At 38.5% G+C, this 23,026-nt stretch overlaps 1 protein-coding gene across 4 annotated transcripts in view; it reads left to right on the top strand.

The window, feature by feature from the left end:
• Positions 1-4,340, top strand: part of LOC138025339 (uncharacterized) — a 30,585-nt gene extending 26,245 nt beyond the window's left edge. For all 4 annotated transcript variants that reach the window (XM_068872588.1, XM_068872640.1, XM_068872734.1 and 1 more), the window contains 4 exons: positions 228-473; positions 934-1,065; positions 1,774-2,265; positions 3,236-4,340. In XM_068872588.1, the coding sequence (XP_068728689.1) occupies positions 228-473; positions 934-1,065; positions 1,774-2,265; positions 3,236-3,511 (1,146 nt within the window). In that variant the 3' untranslated portion in view covers positions 3,512-4,340. The remainder of the gene's footprint in view (positions 1-227; positions 474-933; positions 1,066-1,773; positions 2,266-3,235) is intronic.
• The last annotated feature ends 18,686 nt before the right edge of the window (positions 4,341-23,026 follow it).

Here is a 23,026-nt window from a genome sequence, read left to right as displayed (position 1 = left end):
GACCTAGATGACGTCAAAATGACGACTATCCTATTGATAACAATGATGTCAGCGACAGCTGCTGCTACTGATTATGATGATAATGATGATGATGATGATGATTGTCGTTGATTTTAAAATGGAAGCCAGGTAAACCAATGACACACAACAATCGTCTCTTCCTCAGATACCATTTTACAGAGCAGCTGGAGAAGTAAAATATCATCTTTTCCCTTTCTATTTTAAAGGACGAAGAGGCTATGGAATACCTCAAAGAGATTGGACCAGACACTCTGATGCCATGTTTCTCTGTAAACCTTAAAGATAACAAAAGTGTTGAATTATGCAATGCAATAAACACGGCACTGTTTCAAAGCCTTCGCCACACTTCAGATGAACACTCAGCTCATCGCATTCCGATGATTGTCACAGCTTCAAGTATGATACCTTACAAGCACAGTGATGCAGTGGCGGATTTTAAGGAGAGACTTGGGGTGAGTTTGTATAACAGTAACGTTGGCCATAACAGATTTATTTTCAACAAAATCAACGATATGCTTCAATGAACCAAAGTGATATAATTATTTCAGAAGGTGTCGGAGCCAAAAGAGGAGTCCCACCATTGGCAGAACAGTGAATATAGAATTAGATGGGAGCTACTTAATATTTCGTACCCGAAGAAATCTAGAGAATCGTGTTACTAGTACACGTAGAGAAGTTTCGAGAAACTGTAACCTGCATGACAGCTTGTTTCTGACGTCAATTACCATGCAGCACGAAAATAGATTAGTCTGCTTGTTTTGGTTGATTCATTTAGTGTGACCAAGACGTTCTCTATCGATTCTACGCACGGAGATTCATATATTGATTATTGTAGCATTTGTGTACTTAAATTTATGATGACCTTTTCCCTGCTATGACAAACAATGAATTTTCTACATTCTCTCATCTTAGCTGGAACCTAATGGTGACACACCTGTTAAATTTATCATAACAACCTGCATGGATCCCTGGGCAACATCCATAGAGTTTCTGGACAACATGGCTGTCATCATGAGAAACACCATTCTTTGTGCCATTGGAACGGTAAAAAATTTTAGTTTTAAATCTCAGCACTCGCAAAATTCAAATAATGGAAATATCGACTTAACCAGTAACTGGTGACGTGGAATTACTTGAAGAGAAACCCGAATGTTTTAAACAAGAGTAATGTGAGTTTAATTTTAAGTTAGAGTTCAGTTTATTTCACACTATTCATGACTATTGCATTGTAAGTTCACAGGTATAAAATAAAACAATAACAGATTCTCTTCATTAGTTAATTAATTGAATGTGTGTGGTGACCAAAGTAGCAACTGCTTTCGAGTTGGCCACCACCTACTTTAGAATAAACAAAAAAACATACTGAGTTCAGATGTTCTGCTGCTCAACCTCAGGGCTGCCGAGTGACTGAGAGCTATGTCGGGTTCGAGTTTGAATGTTTTTAACCTCCACTAAACTTAATATGTAAACTGGAACAGATTTTTTGTGGGATGTTGTCAATGTTAATACTACCTTAAATGAGATTGCGAGATTTTGCCGAGTGATAGAACTGAATTATTGAATGGTCACCAACAGAATTAGGAACTAGTAATAGTTTTCACTACATCTACCCCCGCCTAAGACAGTATGAAAGGCAGTTTCCGATTTGCGTCTGACAAATCGTCGCCCCTGTTTCTTATTTGTGTCCGGACAAAATCAATTTCTGACCAAGGGGCAATTAATAGTGATTAATTATATCACTATTTTTCTTAGGTCATTGATCCCATCGCTTTCCACACTTTTGTAAGCACGGGTGTGGTCAACCATAACGCTGAAGTGATCGCGTGTTACCTAGGGGACTTTAACAACGCTCCCAAGCAGTACGACACTGTCGTAAAACTAAGATTCGAGTCTGAAGATGACGCCAATCAGTACCTCTCCAAGCAAAAGGAGCTACTGCAGTGCAGCAAACAACCCCCACCAATCGTGCTTAGAAGCAAGAAGAAGAGGTTACATGATGTCTTCTTTAAGGAAAGCGACTATGCCGGCGAAAGAGAAACATTCCATTGTTTTGTTGGTCTTCCTGCCAGTGATGATGACAATCATCATCCATTCTTGAAAGCGAACATGAGAATCATCGATGTCCCACGTTACGAGCACTTGGATGAAGATGAATACCCGGAGTACAGTTCCTATTTTATGTACGGAGACCAAACGAATACCTTTCTCTTTCACATACCAACCAAAAACCCTGATTTCTTTCAGGTAAGCAGGCCGGAATTAGGCATCTTAGTGAGGTGAGCACAGAACCGAAAGAAGGAACATCGATACAACATGTTTTTCATTTCCTTTCTTCTCGAGATTGCAGCTGTACTCAATGTTAAAAGATAGAAATGATGCTTGCATTGAACTGGACAATTTAATTTAAGCAATTTTCACTCTATAGACACCTGAAATTAAGGCGGCTTTAACGAGATTCGGACCCACGACCTCTGCGATGCCGATGAATGATGTACCAACAGGGCGATAAAGCAACTTAGTTAAGAGCAGGACAATTTATCGGCCCCATGTGGGGTTATGTTGGGCTCGTGTAGTTATTGTAGTTGTTGATGGTATTTACTGTTTTTACCGAGTAAATTGCCACAGAAAGGAAGAGTCGAAGCACTGGCAAACATAAAAGAAATAAAAACAAACAAGAAGAGATTTTTTTAACGATGACGACTCGGGGATACTCGGAAAAAATCCGAGTGCCCCTTTGGAGGAGTCGAATGTACGGCCTCCCGATGCAGGACTAGTTCGGGCGCTTGAACAATGAGAGATAGGAGACTCGTGAGCACTAGACCTATTAAATTAAGCTAACGTGACTACTGTTTGGCAATACTGCTAGGAACCAAATTGTCGAAATGGAGCGATTGTATTAAAAGAGATTATATGTGCTAGACCGATCGAGGAAAATGAAATGAAGACTTGTTTATCGATGACCCTGGACTCGCGGTGGAATACTCTGGAAAACCCGATTGCTACTTTGCGGCCAATTGGTTAAAGAAAAAGACGCTGAAATTAGCATCACATCGAATAAATTGGAAGGCGATATTGTGTCATTTGGAACTATGTAATGGCACCAAAGGTGTCATGCAGAAGCCTAAAAAAATTAAGGTAATTCCATTTTATCTAAACAAAGACAATGACTAAGAATAAGATATAGCTCTTTTCTTTGTCTTATTGCACCCATTAGATTGTTCAACTTGATGGAATTCCAGAAGGTGTTGGAAACGAGGTGGCTGATGATTTGTTGCTAATGTACGGAATAGAAATCGAGATTACAGACATTCCTGGCAAACCAGCTATTGTCAAGGGAGAAGTTCAAGATCCACTGCTGGGGGACGCATTTGATATATCATTCGTTGGAATCGATGGTCAAGAAGAAATTAGCGAGGTTAAAATTGCGCGAAAAATCTGGTTTGCTGCAACTGACAATGTTTACGGCTCAGTGAGAGAAAATGAGAGATAAAACGTGAAGAGAAAAAATAAATTATTAAAGTAAAAACGACAGTTTTTAAGGGTAATTTTTAGATGCCCTAACAAAAGAAGTTAGTTTGGTCACTACTTTTGAGGAAATATGATCAAACAAAATATCTCATAATAGATATCATTTTTTAAAGTTAAATTGATTTTTCGTGTGATTTCCTCTTCATCGTTTTGTCTAAAAAGTTTGTACAGCTTCTTGAAAGAAAATCTCGACCATAGTTGTTCCATGTGTCGCCATCCGTGAAAACCTCATGCCGTTTGCTTTGCGGCTATTATTGTGCGTAACAACTTACCTTTCAGCTTTCTCAGGCGCTAGTACTACCAACAGTAGTTGCAGTTAGATCGAGTTGAATCATATTTCATTGTCAAGCCCACTGGCTAGAAGAGCACTTTGTATAAGAACATAGATTAGCGACCTAACTCACAAGGTTTCTTTGTATCTGAATGATTCGAATGGAACATCTAAAACAATGACTTTGAAGTAACGTGTTCTGTAATGGACTACTCATTTTGCTGTTAATTCTTCCCGCGCTTACTCAGCGGCAGTTAATCTGGTTAGTGGAGGCAATGTCACAACATTTCAGTCATAGTGTTGAATGCTACTACTGAAAAACAAAAAAGAAAAACAAGTAAAACGACAAATGTCATTGGTTATAGCTTTTGGTGCCTTCTGTTGTTGCAGATCCAAAAGTGAAAATGACTGCAATTTGATTAAAAAAAAAAAAAAAGAACATATTTTATTCTACTTCTCACATTTAGACTTGAAATACTAACATATGGTCATGCATAAATAAATGAATGAACCCAAATAACTTCCTCAGTGTACTGTACAAAATCATTTCACCTTGAATTCAGTACTTTTTTCATGAAATTACACTGAAATATGCATTACATTCAAGTGAAGCTAATTTTGACTTTGATGTCCGGAAATTATGTGTTCACAGCCCCTTCTTCCCACTCTAAACAGACGCAATGTTTTTCACTAACCACGTAAGTCAAAGCTTTTTCAGCCACAATTAACCACAAACATGATTATCCACTTGCTTTCAATAAGGAAGGCATGTAACAGTACTTGGATTCCCCGTAGATTTTTCGAAAACTTTTACCGGTACCACGTGAGTTTGCCATAACTCGGATTCTTATTGGATAAGAGTGTAATGTGAAGTGCTAGGTTTCTACCCCGTATGAACCATGTGAGCGTTAGCCTTACTAATGGAAATAAGCCCACACCAGGACAGAGAAGAAAGCTTAGGGGGAGAAATGAACCCACGACCGGGTTATTCGTATTGTTCATATTGTCCACGGTTGCTTGCTTCAAAACTAATTATAAGTAAGCAAGCAAGCAAGCAGGTAAGCAAGCAAGCAAGCAAGCAAGCAAGCAAGCGGGCGGGCAGGCAGGCAGACAGGCAGGCACTTATAGAGTGTTTTCACGTGACGTCACGGCGGCCATGTTGATGTTCCTAAACAATGCAACGGCGGTTAGTGTACCCAACTAATCCTCCAGGAATTGAGCTGTATTATCAAGCAAAGGTTTTCTTTTGTTTCGGTGGAAAAACAAGGTTACTGATTATGTGAGTGAAAACACTCTATAGCATTTCCTAGAAGCGAAAGACGTGCAGGCTCAGTCGTTGAAAGTATTTAACCTTTGTCTTGAACCATTAACATGAATTCAGATTTAGAATTCAGCTTAGGGTTAGTTCATTTGAGGCAAGCCCAGCATTGACCGTGATAAAGACGTGATTTAATAGTTTCACTAGTTGAATGGCCTTCGACCGTCATATTCCGCATTAGAAGACAAAATATCTTGGTCAACTGTATCAAAAGCCTTTTTAATAACAATAATAATAACCCTTTAATAATAATAATAATAATAATAATAATAATAATAATAATAATAATGATATTTCATTTAGCTCATAATGACATTACTATTATGTATGAGAGAAAATTTTCGAGCTGGGAAGACTAAATTAACCGTTACCTTTTTTTAGTGTTACTCTATCCTCAGTTTAAGTCACGATTTTGTTTTCGCAGGTGAAAAGAAAAGGGAATAGCTAATACTGAATCTAAGCACGAAATATTATTATACAAAATAGAATAAACCATTCGTAACGGCATTTGCTGAAACAGTAGAGAACTGAGAACTAAGAAAGCAACGGTCAACGGACGTCACTACCCTGGTCTATGTTATCAGTAACTGTAGAGTGGAGCGATGGAAAACCGGGTGGGCAAGTTCAAACACCTTAGCAGCAACAGAAATTAATTATAGGAATAGGTCGGTAATTGTGCAAATTAGAGTGATCGCCTTGTTTAAAAAGAAGAATGACTTTATAGCATTTCCATACATCTGGAAGACACCAAAGTCAATAGATCGATTGAAAATAGAACAAAGAGAACAAGCCATTAAATTTGCTTTTTCGCGACAGTACTAGTACTTGAGATATCATCCAAGTCCGACGATTTGGATTTACAAAGTTTAGACAAGAGCACAAATACCTTAGAGGAAGAAGAATGATTCCCTTCAAAATACTCACCAGTTCCTTTGATAAAGGAAAGATATGATGGACCACTATTATTCGAACTAATGCCCTTCGCAACAATTGGTCTAATAGAAGAAAAATTACCACAAAAGGTCGTAACCTAAAAACGTATTAACTATGCTGAAAACCATACAATGTATTTAGAACTGTCATTGTGTTTGATTTCATTGATGCGTGACCTTGATCTTCTATTCTTCGTTCACCGGGTTAAGCACGGTGAACAAAGGTTTTTATTCACCGATATTCACCAAGTTTGAGGTGAATAATTGTTTCAGTATAATTACAGAGCTGATTATTTGAAAAGTCTGCATTTTCTTTAAAACAATTGAGACTCCTTCGTCTGTCACCTCGACAAAACCGCTTGTGGCCATTAAAAAAAAAAAAAAAAGAACGTTTAGGTGATTATCACACAATAGTCACCTCAAGTGCAACCAATTAGCGCGGAGAATTTTCAATAAGCACCTATGTAATTACACTAATACCTATGATTCACCGAGCAACATTTCAGCAATTATTTCAAATGATGATTTCCTGTGAGTTATGTGCTAACCACCAAAGTGAGTAATATGAAAAATACATGAAAAATATTGTACATTGTTGAATAGGAACTCGGAAAAATCCGAGCCTCAGATGGAATCTCCGTGATCTAGTACGGATGCTTTGACCATTGAGCTACTGACCGACTGCGTGATGCAGTTAGCGAGGTGTTAATTGCGTGATGCCGTTCTAGTCTATACCAAAATTTTACCCTTGCTTATCTCGGAGTCTCCAGGAACTCAGTACTGAGAGATTCCGTACATACTGGATACACGGAGGGTCGTGAGTTCAAATCTTATCTGGGGCTCGGATTTCTCCGAGTTTCGATTTGACGATGCATGACATCTTTCACGTTGTTATGTATTAATACGATTAAAGGTCTTGGTAAGGGATTTCACAAGAACGTTCTAGGTCGTTCTACTTGTATCCTGTCTGACTAACTTTAAAATCATCGAGAAGAAGTCACAGACCCACTACTTTAAGAATGCAATGCGCGTGGACGCGGCTGAATAAAAATACTGCACGGGAGTTTCGGCCTTTCAGACTTTTAAGCTCATGTTTTGCATGTATAATAAACTGCATTTACACGGAGGAATTTCAAGCGAGTGAGTAAAGGACGTCACTTTTCCCTAGATTTAACCCCCTGAAGTCCAATCGGTCAGCTTTTAACTTGAGTAATAGCGGACCGTCAAATGCAAAACTTTCATTCAATGCAAATAGCCTTTGGATAAAGGCCGAAATTCAAAATGTTGCCGGTTGGGTGTTAAGGGAAAAAAACTTTCAAAATCTAAAGAAAGAAAGGCAGTGATTATTGATCATAGTAGCACTTTAAAGTGCCTCTGGTACCAAAAAATCAATTCTTATTTTTCTTTCGATTTCAAAACTATGTCAACTAAACAGTAGAAGACCAAAGGTGTAAGACTTCATTTCAAAAAGACACCTGTTTATTTCAACTGGAATTTTCCTATTTAATGGTCCGCCATAACTAAGTTTAAGTTCTTGAGAGAGTTGAATCGAGGAGAAAATGACGTCAAACATGTCAAAGGCTCACTAGTTTAAGAATGCAATGCGCGTGTACGCCGCTGAATCTCAGGTGAATTAAGGCCTGTGCCCAAATCTGTTTGAAGAAAATAAGTGAGGGGGTGGACTAACTATTGATCCATTTATATAACACGAAAAAACTTTGGGACATTGTTAACAGCAATAAGATGTGAAACCTAAACCGCTCAACAGAATGATATGTTATCACGTGACATTTAAAGTTATTTTTAGCACAGAAATCTTCTCAGCTAAACGGCAACCTTTTTTTATCATTTTCTGGTGCCTGGATTTACCTTAATTATGTTAAAACTATTGATTACATCATTTCTGTGCTTGGACTTTTCAAGATAATTTTAAATAAATGTCCGAGAAAAGAAATTCTTTTCCACAGGGGACTGGGCACTAGTACCACATACCGTATATTTCCAAGACTAAAGATATCTTTAACAAAGGTCAAGCACCGTTCGTTTTCTTTTGCCATTTTGAGTAATCTAATGGTAGCGAAATGAAATAAATTTTAGCATAAACTGTTGCTGTTTCTTATTTTGAGTTTTGTGGCCGTAACAAGTCACGTGATCTCATTTGCATACGTAACGTAGCCGTAACAAGTCACGTGACCTCATTTGCATACGTAATCCACATCAATATAAAAACTTTTGTGACGTTAGTAGTCTGCGAAAGTCCTAAGTTGTTATTACTAAACCTTCAAAAGTTAGACCACCTCCTTATTTTTTTGTGCAATAATTTGGGTCCAAACTTAAGGCTCATGCCTTAATTTACTTGAGATTAATATGCAGCGAGATAGTTTTGGGCTTTCAGACTTTAAAACTCGCTTTTGCACAATCTCGTTCCCAGAGTCCTCGTTCCCTTGGTCGGCGGTCGGGAAAGAGAGACTCTGGTCGAATCCAAAAAAAGGCCATACTTGATTGGCTGTTGAAAAACCGTTTTATTTCCTGCCATTTTCATTTTTCAAATTCTAAACTCAAAAATCGTGATTTCTTTTGGATTTTTATCTATAAGTTGATTTTACAACTTGCCAGTTCCGTAACGTTTTTCTCTTTGTAGATACAACAATTGTCACTTTCGTGACACCAGATACTGAAATCTGTTTTGATTAATAAAATGTATCTCGTTAGTTTATTATTTTCCGCAGTTTAAATGTCTCGAGTGTATCAGGAGATGTATTTAAGATACTTCCTGGGAGAATACTCTCTAGAGAGTAAAGGAACTTCCTACGTTAAATAAGGTGTACCTTACCTTTGCCTTTACCATGTGTACTGTCTGGCGAGTGAAAAGGAAGCGCTTTCATGGCAAGGTGACCTCCAGTGTTTTTGTTGATTTCTAACCATCTCCCCTCACGCACGCGCATCTAGTCAACCGGAACCAGACTTTTCTGGTTCCGGTTTTGGATTATTCCAGAGCCTCCCGCGCCCGTTCCGCTGGACAATGGTAACAGAGGCTGTGGGGAACGAGATTGGCTTTTGCATATATAATAGGAGCTTAAGCACGCGCGTTCTTGAGACGTGGACGGCAACTGGAAGTGAACTGTTTTCCCTTTTAACTTGACTTTACACAACCACATTTACATTGCTAAGTATCTTTTCTCCATTAGAGATGATAAGTATAAAAATCTGAGAGACGCCACTGTCCTGGCACGCGAAATGATCGCCTCTGGTTGCCGTTCGCGTCTCAAAAACGCGCTTGCTTAAGCTCCCTAATATAATAACCTGTATTTTAAGCTACTGAGCCTTTGACGTTACTTTCCCCTGGATCCAACCCTCTGAGGTCCAACCGGTCAGTTTTGAACATGAGTAATGACGGACCGTGAAATCCAAAACTTACACTCAAAGTAAGCGACCTTTGGATAAACGTCAAAGCTCCAAATTTTGCCAATCAGGTGTTCAGCAAACACACTTTCAGAATCTGAAGAAAAAAAGGAAGTGATTTCTTTTATCACAGGGACACTTCAAGTAAAACTGAATATTAAAACATTTAGGCATGCGATTGAAACTTTTCGTGGTAGTTAACTCCAGCATTCATTTGGTGATACAGCGATAATCAGGATTATAACAGCGACTGAACTATACTTCTTTTACACCACTACGACATTTTTATGTTGTTTGGTACCGACCTGTCAAATACGTGATCCACCAAGCAAACAAAATGCCCATATTTGCATATTTCTTTGAGCTTTCTGACGGTGAGTGTCTATTCGAACGATTTGCTCTCTTAGATTTTTGCATATGTTTAATTACGTTTCTGCCAGCGTAATACAAATTTAAATCTACAAAATACAAAAAATTATAAGATATTATAAAGCGTTTGCCGGTTGCGGTGAAAGTAGGCATTTTCGCGTTTGACGCATAGGTGGAATGTTTTTCTCGTTTTTCTTCTACTTAACAAGTTGTTTGTGGAAAACAAGAAACCCCAAACCATTTTCCAGTAAGGCCCCGAGTTTTTGTTTTTGATTTTTTGCTAACTGAATGCTCAAAATTAACAGAATCCATTCCAAGTTGCCTTGGTTAATCACCAGCTTAATTCACCAGCTTCACTCCATTTTGCGTGAAACGTTAAACGGCAAGCCGAAGTTTATCGTTTCACGTAAACGTGCAGAACGTGATGCTAAATCTCGCCAATAACGAGCGACGAAACCTTGTGGAGGAGGAGCGCTGCGTCCTCCCCATTCTCCGCGCGGCTTCGCCACCCGTGCCATCAATCCCGCCAACTTCACATGCTATTCAGAAAATAACGTTTGAAGAGTGTTACATTACAAAATAAAATAAAGGATTGGGGAATGAGAATGAAAGTCTTAGGGCCTCTTCACATGATCCCGGTTGACCGGGCTGGTTCGTTTACCGGGATGAAATTGGTTCCTGTTCATATAGCACCTCTCAGATAAAAAGTGGCAACAATTCAGGCCTGAAATCTAGAGAACAAGCCTCGAGAATTTCTCGATTTTCTTTGTTTGAGCGAGCTTCAATTGTATCGAATAAAAGAGAAGTAAAAACTGGGTAATGTCCAATCTATCACGAAAATGAATTGTATTATTTTCCTCCCGGTAACCGGGAAGAATTGTTCATATGGCAAAATTTCCAGCCCTTTTAACGAGATCCCGGCTCGAAAATCCAAGATCTCGGCAACCGAGCTACAATAGCCCGCCCTCTCATTTGAACAGATCGACATTTTTTTTTTTGATTTGGAGGTGACATGAGTTGAGATCTTGGAAACTAGGCCCGTAAAGTGCTACTGTGATGAAAAAACTCAGTTCTCATTTTTGTTCACATTTCGAAAGTACTTGCACTGAATGCTCAGGATGAATGAGCTCGAGTGGAAAGAGTGAAATGTCTTTGGCGGTGAGATTATTAGTGAGGAAGTGTTCTGAAACTGTGGTAGGTTTGGGGACGCAAAGAACCGCTGTCGGCAAGTTACAGCAACCGCTTCTTTTTCATGAAATCAATTGAAAGAAAACAGAGTGGTGCGGAATACCCAACACCTTTTTTCCAGAACCTGTTCCGTACTAAATTAATGATAGGGAAAATTATCATTAATCAGGGTGGTTTAGTGGTCATCAATCGTGCCTCCCACCTCTGTGACCCAGGTTCAACTCTGACCTCGGGTCGTATGTAGACTGAGTTTCAGTCAATCTCAACCTGACTCCGAGGGTTTTTCTCCGGGCACTCCGGTTTTCCTCCCTCCTCAAAATCGACTCCCAGTCAATTACATCTGGCTGGGTTTGCGGTGCTCCGAGATCACACATGGATGGCAGCAGCCGTGGGCGGCTTCACATGCATCCCGTTGAGCCGGTTGATCCTGAAAAGCCCTTGTAGAGAGCGGTCAACTAAGCGTACATTTACACAGTAATTTTATAATATTACTCATGTCTTACTTCAATTTCTCCTCCCCAGCTATTAACCATGTTTTCAGCAAATCGGAGAAGACCTACGTACGAACTTGGCCTTGATGTACGACGGCGCTTAAGCCTGTCACGGGCTCCCATGTATCCACCAATGCGTCGGCTGTCCTCTGTCAGCTCAGACGATTTCGTAGAGAATAATCCCTGTGCAGCATTGGGAGCCTGGTTTTTGGGCCCTAATGGAGAAAATGGGGATATATTTCAAGACCTTTTGACAAGAGCTGTGGAGTCGCATGTTAAATTTCGTCAGAGGTATGTAATCGTACGCTTTCAGGAAATATTTAAATCCCATGGTCGAGGACTTTGGAAGAGGTGAATCAATTTTCGTCTTCGCAATACCGGTGGGAGGTCACGGGGTCAAATCACGTTGAAGTCCTGAATTTTTAAGGCTTCTCTACGCAATTGCTAAAATTGCGTCCGTAACAGCAACGGCAGTTAATCGACTCTTATGAAAAAGTAGTTCCTAAAGCTTTACTTGCTCTTTAGTATCAAAATGTACCTTTCCCTAATGTCCTGAACTTGGTTTGGAACATACACCTTATTCCAAAATGGCTGCCGTTTTAGTATTCTTTTGTTTGAATGCGAATTGGCCGTTTTGGCCTCGTTCAAGGTTAAATATTCTTTTAAATTTTACGTTTGGAAAGCTACGCCAAAAGGGCCAATTTGCAAGGAAACAAAAGTATACTAAGATGACGGTCATTTTGGAATAAGGTGTATGAGGTGTGCGAGGAAGGTGTTTGGTACGCCAGGCCAACTAGGTAAGAATGCTTTAATTGGTTTTAATTTTGGTACCACTAACAGCAATTCCTGTGTTTCACCCAGTTGCGTTTTTCTCTAAATATTAAGTTCAATCTTTATTATATTTGCTGGAAACAAATTATGTTTATTTCTTCTCTTGCCTTTTTGACTGTTCTTGCGGTTTCAGGTCAGATTCATGACAGAAATTAAAAGGGGTCCTCTTTTATGTATAAATAATAGACTTTTACCCAGTTTTATTTTAGTTTGCTAAGCAACCATTTCAGTGAGCGGTAAAGATATAATAAGAGCTGTATACCTTAAATCTACGGGGCTATTTCACGCAAAAATGAAGTAATTTCACTACTCCCAAAATTCCCAAAAAGGAGAATGAAATACTGCAATAACCACTTAAAACTGTGGAACTGAACATAAAAGAAATACAGAGAAAGGAAAGAGAAGCATGGATGGACACAAATGGACAAGATTGAAACGGATTGCATTTGGGTAGTCTTCAGAAAAGTCGGCCCGACGTTTTTCAACTAAGGACAAATCGCCTGCATATAGGTCGTTTTTGCTGAGAATCGCCTTACCAGGAAAGGAATTCCACATTACCCTTTTCAAGTTGTAAACTCGTAGTTAAGTAAATATTTTCCCTAAATACCCTCGTTGAACTCTGAGCTAGAGCTCAGTGTTAAACGAGAGCAGTAAAGTTGCTGACCAGAGTATGCATCGTTGAAACTGTAATTATATCTGGACAAATTATGCTCAGAATTGTCTCTTATAGACACCTAAAATTTCAACGGGTTTCGAACAAATTGACCCGCTTCCAACTGCATGAGTGGCTTCATGGCGCAGTTGGTACAGCATTGCACCCGTGAGGTCATCGATTCGAATCCCGTTGAGACCAACTAATTTTTTGCAAGTGTCTATCAGAGAAAATTGTTTAAACTATCCAGGTATTGAAGAGCGAGAATCACTTCTCTCTTTCGTCTTTAACCTGTACTTCAAATGTACATTAATTTCATTCAATGAAATCTAAAGCCGTCTCAGATTCTAGATTTAACGAGGTGGAATTTCGAATCCAGTACTCCGAATTTCGATCTTGGTGGTATTCCGAAATCCTGGAGCCGTATCGGGATTACAAAAAAAAAGGATTCTGGGGTCCCCAAGTTAAAAAGGTCCTGGAATTCTGATTGCTTTAAATGGCGAGATGTCATTCTCTTAATCCTGGTTTTCACTAGCGACACAAGCATAAACACAAGAAGCATACGCAAACTCAGTAGTTTTTTGTTCATTAGAGCCTTTTGTTCAAGCAATAGACACTAATTAACAACAAGTAAATGCGCTTGTGTGTGTTCCTTGTGCTTAAGCTTGCGTCGCTAGTGAAAACCAGGCCTTACAGTTCGGATCTTATTTTTTGTCTTTTTTTATTTTATCACAGGGTCATGTTGTTTGGGATACGAACATGCCCGCAAATCTTGGTTACATCTCTGCAATGCTCTTTAATCAAAACAACTGTTGCGCAGAAGCCTCCACCGTTACCACCAAGTTTGAAGTGAAAGTAGGAAAGGATTTGTGTGAAATGATGGGATACGAAGAAGATAAATGCCTAGGGCACTTGACGAGCGGTGGGTCCCTTGCCAACATTGAAGCAATTTGGGCGGCAAGAAATGTCAAGTATTTTCTATTGGGATTGAAAGAAGCTTTCGTTGAAGGAGGACAGACTCGCTAATGCTAGAGGCTACAAGGTGTGGCACGTAATAACGTAATAATGGTTATACAAAGCAGATTTAGGCATGAAAGTAATAAAATCGGCTTTGAAACAGCAGATATTCTCCTAAAACAGTAATTTGGGAAATTTGGAATAGGACTCAGTCTGTGTTTTAATCAGTTCTTCTTGGCTAACGTTTGCAAGGTTATCAGGTTATAGCTCTTGTTACCACCATAAGGTGCGATCGATTTTGACCATATGAATTTTTTTTTTTTGCTCACGTGCTGATTATAAATGATATGAAAAATGATATGAACTCACTCTGAGACAGTTTATCATGAAGCACTTTTGCTGGAAACTTGGAAAGGGAAACAGTGCTTTTCTCAATAGGCCACTTTTGATCAGGAGCCCATGAGTAGGAGCTTGCCTCCCCATTACAAGCCCTATGAGTCAACCTTTGCCCGTATCTTTCAATTTTTAGAACGTAACGAGTTGTTTGGCACTGCACGCAATGTTTCAAATGGCATATCAGAATAAAGTCATTGTCCAACGAAGACAAAAAAAGCAAAGACAATGCACGCAAATTGTGTGAATTGATGTAAATTGATATAAATGTGTGTCTCCTGCTGAAGGGTTAATTATAATGATAATAAGGCTGCCAACACTGTTAAATAGTGCTCAATACACATAAGTGTAGAGCTAAATCGTAGAAGGGCGAGGCTAATGAAACCAACAAATACTGTCTGATGGACTGGGTAAGCACGAAACTCGGAGTAACAATGAATCATGTGTTGGTTTCATTAGCCTCACCTTTCTAGTACCTAATTATAAATTTATTCAACAATAAGAGACGCATTTGACCTATAACTGGAAGCAGTGTGACCCAGTGGTTAGGGCGCTTGCCTTGAGATCCGGAGATCGCCGGTTCACTGAAGACCCGCTCTGCATGATCTGAACTTGTAAATAGCCAACCGGTTTGCCTCCGGCCAGTTGGGATTCTTAACAGTAGTTGTTGTTTTTGCTCTGTTCCGTCGTTTTGTTAACTGTGTTTCATTGGCCCTGAGAAGCCCCTATGAGGAGCGGTCAATTAAGTATGTATTATATTTTATTGTATTGTAACTGGTATAGAAAGATGTAACCGATGGAGAGCATTTAATAGAGGCAATAAGGCTATTATAAAGTTTAGCAGCTGAAGAAGTAAAGCAGGCATTACAATGTACTATGATATGGCTTCTACGAAAGGCAATCACATGTCGTAACTCTCGATGATCTCCCATCCAGAAACAAACCCCAGCCGACAGAGATTTACTTCAATCAATTTTCGTGAAATTATCTAAATGGGAGATCAAGCTGTTAGCATTGACCATCATTATTAATACGCAAGGCCAAATGACAAACTGCCCTCTGTCAAAAACGCTTTTTTGCGGCCCAAAGGGGAAAGGAATGGGCTGAAAATACATTTGCCACCCTGATTCTGATTGACTGCAGAGATGTCAAACAACTTTGTTGGGCCAATGAGCTCCTGAGAATACTCTTTCAATGCCAGAGTTGGCGCGAATTTTTTGTGGATGTTTTTGTGCTCTTTTTTTTTCTCTTGTTTGCTCTTGTTTATCTGATCGTACTGTACCAAAAACTTTCCATACCATAGTTTCTTGCTACATCTCGGTTAAACGTTTTTCTTTATTAAATGAATCGCTATTTGAGCTCCACGCGCGCGCAAATGATGCTAGTAGGGTCACAAATAAAGTATGTGCCCTCCAAAGTCATGTGATTGTCCTACTTCAGTGATTCTCAAGTCTCTCTCATGTATATTATTGTACTTTATTCACACGAAAAGTAGAACTGATTATACTTGCTGCAAAAAGAAGGTCTAGTGAACTTTGAAGTGATGAACATGTCAGTCAACATGCCAAAACTACTTGCTTACTTTAATTGTGTTCAATCTTCCTGGCTCTAGTACATTTTATTACCACATGTCACCTCATGGGGCTATTTACTTTGTATCGTTTTCTCAGAAACGATGCGCATTTATTTTAACCACAGATCGCACTTACTTCAGATTCAGAGTCTAGCCAAGGGCAAAGTATCTCAATCCTGTCACATGAGTCATAGCACTCGGCATCTAATAAGTACATGTTCGGATCCACAAGCTGCGGTCCCTTCTCCATTGCTTTTAAATCGACTGTCGAGCGCACTTCAATAATCCGAGATTACTTCAATCTATTTTATTATTATTTTTTATGATTCCTTTTGCCTGGTTTTGGCGAAACGTTTGCACAGCTTGTCGAAAGAAAATCGCTCGTTTCCGCTGTTCACCAAGTAAAGTCTCTTCAGGTTGCGATGATTTGTCCATGGGAGACCATCTTCGAAAACCCCTTGTTGTTGGCTTTGCCGCGACCATTAATCATGATTGTACGTGCGTTATAACTGAACCTTAATCATTTCATCTTTCCTACGCACCACCAGCAATAGTTACATTTATCGTCCTGAACATCATGTTACATTGTCAAGCTTGCTTGCGAGAGGAACACTGTATAATAACCTAAATTAAAGATCTAGCTTTCAAGGAGTACTTGGCTTGTACATAAATGGTTAGAGCATATGAAATAAGGACTGTTAAGTCAAGTGTTTTGTAAGATACTACCATTTTCCTGTTACTTCTTTGCGAGTAAAAAACATAGTAACACCAGTGGTCGGCTTTATGTTTTGGGAATGTCACAATAATTCAGTCAGAGGCTGAATGCTAAAAAATTTGTATGGAGCAATGGAAAACGACCTGTATCACTGTGTTTACTGTCCGGGTTCCGTTGTGAATGCCAAAAATGAAAATGACCCTTTTTTTTTTTTAAAATAAGAATGACATTTCCAACAATTCCCAGTCTTAGACTAAAGTACTAACAAATTATGAAATGAATAAATACGTAGATAAATATATAAATAAATTCCTGTACAAAAGCCTGTTATCTTATTTGCTTTTTTTTAAATTTACACTGAAATATGTATCGCACTTGTAAAGGGAATAGGTAAATAATTATGTGAAATTTTAAACAGGGCACAGTAGTCCATGATTAAGAGTTTGTGTTTAATCACATTTGTCGTTGGAATGACTTTGACATTAGGAAATAAAACGCAATCTGCATTGCCAGTCTCCTGTTAAATATTTTGCAGAAAGAGGACATTTTAACTCAGCAAGGACGTCGACCATTTGATCAAGTGGTTGTAAATAAAGCTTTCAATGGAGGGCTGCATCCAGTTTACCAGTAATTCAGGACCGATTTCGATTTTGATATCAGAAAATTACGTGTTCCCATCCCCTTCTTTCAACTCTAACAATTCTCATTATCAACGTAAGTCAAAGCTCTTTCGCCAAAAAGCAACCAAAAACATTATTCCTTTTTTCTTTCCTTCCATAAGAAAGGCAACTTGGCTCCCCGGAGTTTTTTTGACACCTTCTACAGGTCATATATGGGTTTGCCATAATGCGGGTGTACAAAGCCTGTTGTTGGGAGGATGACAATGACTTTTTCATTGGTAAAACGAAACGACGTTTTCGTGACTGGGAAACTGATCATTACAGAGCCCTTACAGATAGAATCAAAACCGGTCACAACATCAAGTGGGACCATTTTACAGTCTTGGCAAATGGAAGATCTGATTTACACTGCAAAATAAAAGAAACCTTACCAATACGGAAGCGTAAACCAACACTAAACAAAAGCGTTGGCAGTGAGAAAGTTTGGCGGTATTAACCAATTAAACAGGTCAGTTTTCACTGCTTTTATTACATTTATTTGTCAAGAGCATTGTTCTCAATGTAGTTAATATTGTAGTCTCTTTCAAAGTTCTAGACATATATAGTGCTTTCAAAATTTGTTAGATGTATGTTGTATCATACGAAACGTCAAGTTAAAATGTGTTACAATATGTTTATCACCGCAGTTTGTTTATTGTTTGTGATCAAGTTAAAATGGCCGAAAAACAAGAGTATTTATGATGACGGGTAGTCCTAGCTTATTAATGGTTTGCATCTGACGTCAGATGCAAGAATAATAACCTGTCTATCCGCTAGGAACTAAACTTTATTATTATGCAAATTGTGCGAAAATAAATTTTACCACAACTGCTTGTAATCTCGCAATCTGATTGGCTAAGTTGCCGTTGTCGATAAGAGTCTAGACAACGCTGCTAGCGTGTATTTGTTACTCAATATAATAGCCAATCAAGAACGCTCATTTTGGGAAATAAACCAATCATATTGCGAGGAAGTTATAACAACGCTTGCTCTTTCTTTGTGTCATGATTTTGGTCACGATCTCAAATATACACTTTCTTTGGCGTTGAATATTGCGGTAAAAAACAAATCGAAAGTGGTTCAGCGTTGTCTGTACTCTTATCGACAAGGAATATCGTTGTCGGTAAGAGTGCAGACAATGCTGAACCACTTTCGATTTGTTAATTGTATTGTATTGCCATCCAACACGGCCGACGTGTCACGTGGGTGAAAACCAAGAATAACACTGTCTCCTCTATATCCTCTTGCTTACTCACTCTTTTGGATGTTGTTAACTAAACATCACTTCCAATTTGTGTCATACTGGACAGCCTTATGTTTCAAAGCGCTTGGAATGCAAAATCTGTATTTTTCTCTTCCCAAGAGTTCAGTGAAGCATACTTCCTTATTGGTTATTCATGGTCACGAAAGCGTTGTGATATTCTTGCCTTCTCCATACATCCCGACAATTTTATTTTATTACTTCGCATAATTTGGAAAGGTCGCAATGCTCCAAACGTCTGAAATGATGGCCTGCCAGCAGGCTCTTCAATCCCTTTCACTTTCTACTTTTCCCCGCCATGAAAGCCAGTGGAAATTACTATCATGTCTGGAAGATTATCAAATAAGCCCCACCAAAGAATAGTCCACTCTTGCCATCTTAGTTATTACGCATAGTAATCGAACGTCAATGATTGCGGGCATTTCCGCTTTAGAGACTCTTTTCCGTTTATATTGCAGTCGATGCCAGTCCATAACAATTCGGCTTCATGTTTCCCGCACACTCCTTTGGCTGTATCTCAATCTTCTTGGAATTTTCAAACCTGAAAATATTTACAGACTTAAAGTATCTCCTTTTACATATGAAATTAAAAGTGACAAACGTAACACCCCAGTTGTACTATTTGCCTGAGATTCATTTGCATAATACTTGATAAGTTGCAAATCAAAACTTCTTGAAGGCGTCATTTCGCACTAATTATGGTATATCTGCATTTAAATTCTCAGCAGTAAAAACTTGGGAATCTGTCCGACCAGAAAGTAAACGTTTCCCATACATACCCTCTAAAAAGCGCTACAACAGTCTTTTTACTGACTTCTCAAAACTGGGCATAGTTTAGTGGTTACATAGTTAAAATAATACTGTACAATATGCAAGACATCTTTTTTTTTCTTATTCTCATTTATCATATCTTTCCTCGCTTACGATAATTATCATTCATATGATTCAACGCCAGCTTATATCCACATCCCAGTGACCAACTCGAAAGCTCATTGACTCCTTTTCGTCACTGTACACTTTTGAATGTTCTCTCGAGTAGCTAATTTCTATCTATGTATATGTACTGCATTTTTTGTAAGGATTGTATAGTGTCTTAAGTTTAGCTCTCTCAGTGTAAACAGTGCACGTGTGCAATAAACTTGAACTTTTTCTCAAGTGTTGGCCATTTTAAATCATTTAGAGTTTTTGTGAAAATTCCAGGAGTAGTGCTGTATTCATTTTTAAGAAAACTTGCAGCTGGTCTTTGCACACTCTTAATGTCCTTTATCTGTTTTTATAATTGTGCGGGTCCCATGCGCAACATCCATCACATTCGAGCTGTGTGGTCTAACTATAGCAAGAGGTTACATGATGACTCGTTTGACGAAAGCGACTATGCCAGCGAAAGAGAAACATTCCATTGTTTTGTTGGTCTTTCTGCCAATGATGGTGACAATCATCATCCATTCTTGAAAGCGAAGACGAGAATCATGAATTTCCCACGTTACGAGTATATTCCAACCAAAAACCCTGATTTCTTTCAGGTAAGCAAGAATCAGGTATCTTAGTGAGGTGAGCACAGTGCTGAAAGAACAAAATAAAACATTTTTTTGATACAATGTGTTTTTAATTTTCCTTAGTTTCCTTTCCTTTTTCTTCTTCTCTTTTCTTGAAAGATAGAAATGATCCTCGCAATGAGTTGGACAATTTAATTTAAGCATTTTTCATATTATAGACACCTGAAAACTTTAGGCGGCTTCAACGTGATTCGAACCCATGACCTCTGCGATGCTGGTGCATTGCTCTACCAACTGAGCTATAAAGCAACTTAGTCGGCAGCAGGTCAATTTGTCGGGCCTATTTGCAGTCATGTTGGGCTCATGTAGTTATTGTAGTTGTTGTTGGTATTAACTTTTTTTTTTACCAAGCAAAGTGCCACAGGAAGAGAGAGTCGAAGTACTGGCAACAAAAAAAAAAAATAATAAAATAAATTATCGGTGACGACTTGGGCATACTCGGAACAAAAAATATATATATATCCGAGTGCCCCTTTGGGGAGTCGAATGTACGAACTTCCTATGCCGTACTAGTACTTTACCAATGACTGATAGGAGATTCATGATAACTAGACCATTAAATTAGGCTCATGTTACAACTGTTTGGCCACACTGCTAGGATCCAAATTGTCGAAATCAAGAGATTGTATTGAAAGAGATATTATATGCCAAAACCTGGTAAATGAAATGAAGACTTGTTTATCTATGAGCCTGAGCTTGCTGCGGGATACTTTGAAAAATCACATTACTACTTTGCAGCCAACAGAAAGGAAAAATATATCACCCTGAAATTAACATCACATGGAATCATTGAAAGGCGACGCTGTGTTATTTAGATTTATGTTATGGCACCAAAAGTGTCATGCGGACGTCTAAAAAAAAATATTGAGGTATTTTATCTAAAGAAGGACCATGACTAAGAATAAGATATAGCTCTTTTCTTTGTCCATGCCTTTGCCGATGGCAGCGCCTCCTATAGCTCCTTCGAAATCGGAAGAATCGCTAGCAGAGTCCGAGCGCCCGGTACTAGAGCTGAAACCATTTTGCTATAGTTCCACACCTGTGACGTATCGCATCACGTGACGCAAATCGAAGCGTTTGTGACAAGTTTCTGAACAAGCGGTGATCTACAAGGTTTAAGGCTGAAATTCATGGGTAAAAAAGCTTCTTGGCACCATTTTTTTACCTTAAAAACATTAGGGACACGTCTCCAATGTTTTCCCAAAAAAGTGTCTTTTAGGCGAGAGTTACCCTTTAAAAGAACGACGTATATACCGTTAAGTAATTCTTTTTTTTAATTGATATTACATATAAACAAAAGATAACTCAAAATGTAAAATTTCCTTTGTCCATGCATAATCATTCACTCTATTGAAATATTGAAATGACTATTTTGCACATTTATAACAAAAACCGTAATGAAAGAACGATGAAATGTTTATAAACTGAAGGCTAGTGAAAAGTGCAGTTAACCAAACCGCAACATGAAAGCTAAAATTTTACGAGAGTGCTTAGGCCTAATCACTGAAACGAGCGCTTAGGCTTAATCAGTAAACTAGTGCTTTTTTTTTTCACACGATCTCGTGAAAAGAGTAGTTGACCGAATCGCAAAATGAATGCTAAAATTTTACTAGTGCTTAAGCCTAATCACTGAAACGCGCGCTTAGGCTTAATCAGTAAACTAGTGCTTTCTTCTTCACATGATCTCGTGAAAAGTGTAGTACAGCTGTAGTTGACCGAATCGCAAAATGAATGCTAAAATTTTACGAGAGTGCTTAGGCTTAATAACTGAAAGGAGAGCTTAGGCTTAATCAGTAAACGAGTGCTTTCTTTTTCACACAATCTCGTGAAAAGTGTAGTTAACCGAACCGCAAAGTGAAAGCTAAAGAGCGATTGCAGAATACACGGTTTAGGAACAGAGTTGTTTATATAAATATCATTTTCTCTACCATGCCTCTGCGGACTGCGAGACTGCGGGGGCAGTTTTTTTTTTAAGTAAGACATTTAGTGGGCAGGGTATTCTGCAATCTAGCCGTAGTAATATTGAAAGTCAATACTAGGTATAATCGGAAAAATCGGAGAATCGTATTGAACTTAGAGAATAGGAATAATGGTAGAATCGGAAGGATCGTATAATCGGGAAATCGGAGAATAGTATTGAACTTAGAGTATAGGAATATGTCGAAATTCATATTTTACTATCCTCTGATTTATTCTCTGATTTAATATTCTCTGAACTGCTGCATAATGCAAAAAACCGTTTTCATACAATAAAATTGATGTCACGTCTTGTAAAGGTGCACGAAATTTACAATTTAGCTTTGTAAATCGCAATGCTAGGTATAATGGGAAAATCGGAGAATCGTATTGAACTTAGAGAATAGGAATTATAATCGTAGAATCGGAAGAATCGTATAATCGGGAAAATCGGAAAATACTATTGAACTTAGAGGATAGGAATAATCGTAGAATCGGAAGAGTCGTATAATCGGGAAAATCGGAGAATGGTTTAGAACCTGGAGAATCAGAGAATCGGAAAAATCGTATGTCGAAATTCATATTTTACTATTCTCCGATTTAGCCATAATCGCACTCTTCTGTCTTTTTTGTCGGCAATGCTTTGTCTCTTCAGGTCCGCGGTGCTTTAGCACTCCTTCGTTTATTCTTTGCCTCGATTTTTCTTTGCCTCTGTTTCCGAATCTGTCATCTTATTCTTTCACTACCAACGGGCTCCAGGTTAGTAAACAGAAATCGAATGAAAAGTGGCCCGTGAGAACCAAACAGAATCAAGAAATCCAGTAATCGTATAATGAAGTATAGATTTTATTTTGATTTTATTCGATCTGAAATTAAAAGCACACAATTTACGATGAAATCAAAGAAAATATCACGCAAAATAAAAGTAGTACAATAAATGAAGAAGAAAAATA

The sequence above is a fragment of the Montipora capricornis genome, chromosome 1, assembly GCF_036669925.1.
Source record: "Montipora capricornis isolate CH-2021 chromosome 1, ASM3666992v2, whole genome shotgun sequence".
NCBI lineage: Eukaryota > Metazoa > Cnidaria > Anthozoa > Scleractinia > Acroporidae > Montipora > Montipora capricornis.
This window is presented reverse-complemented; position numbering and strand designations above follow the sequence as displayed.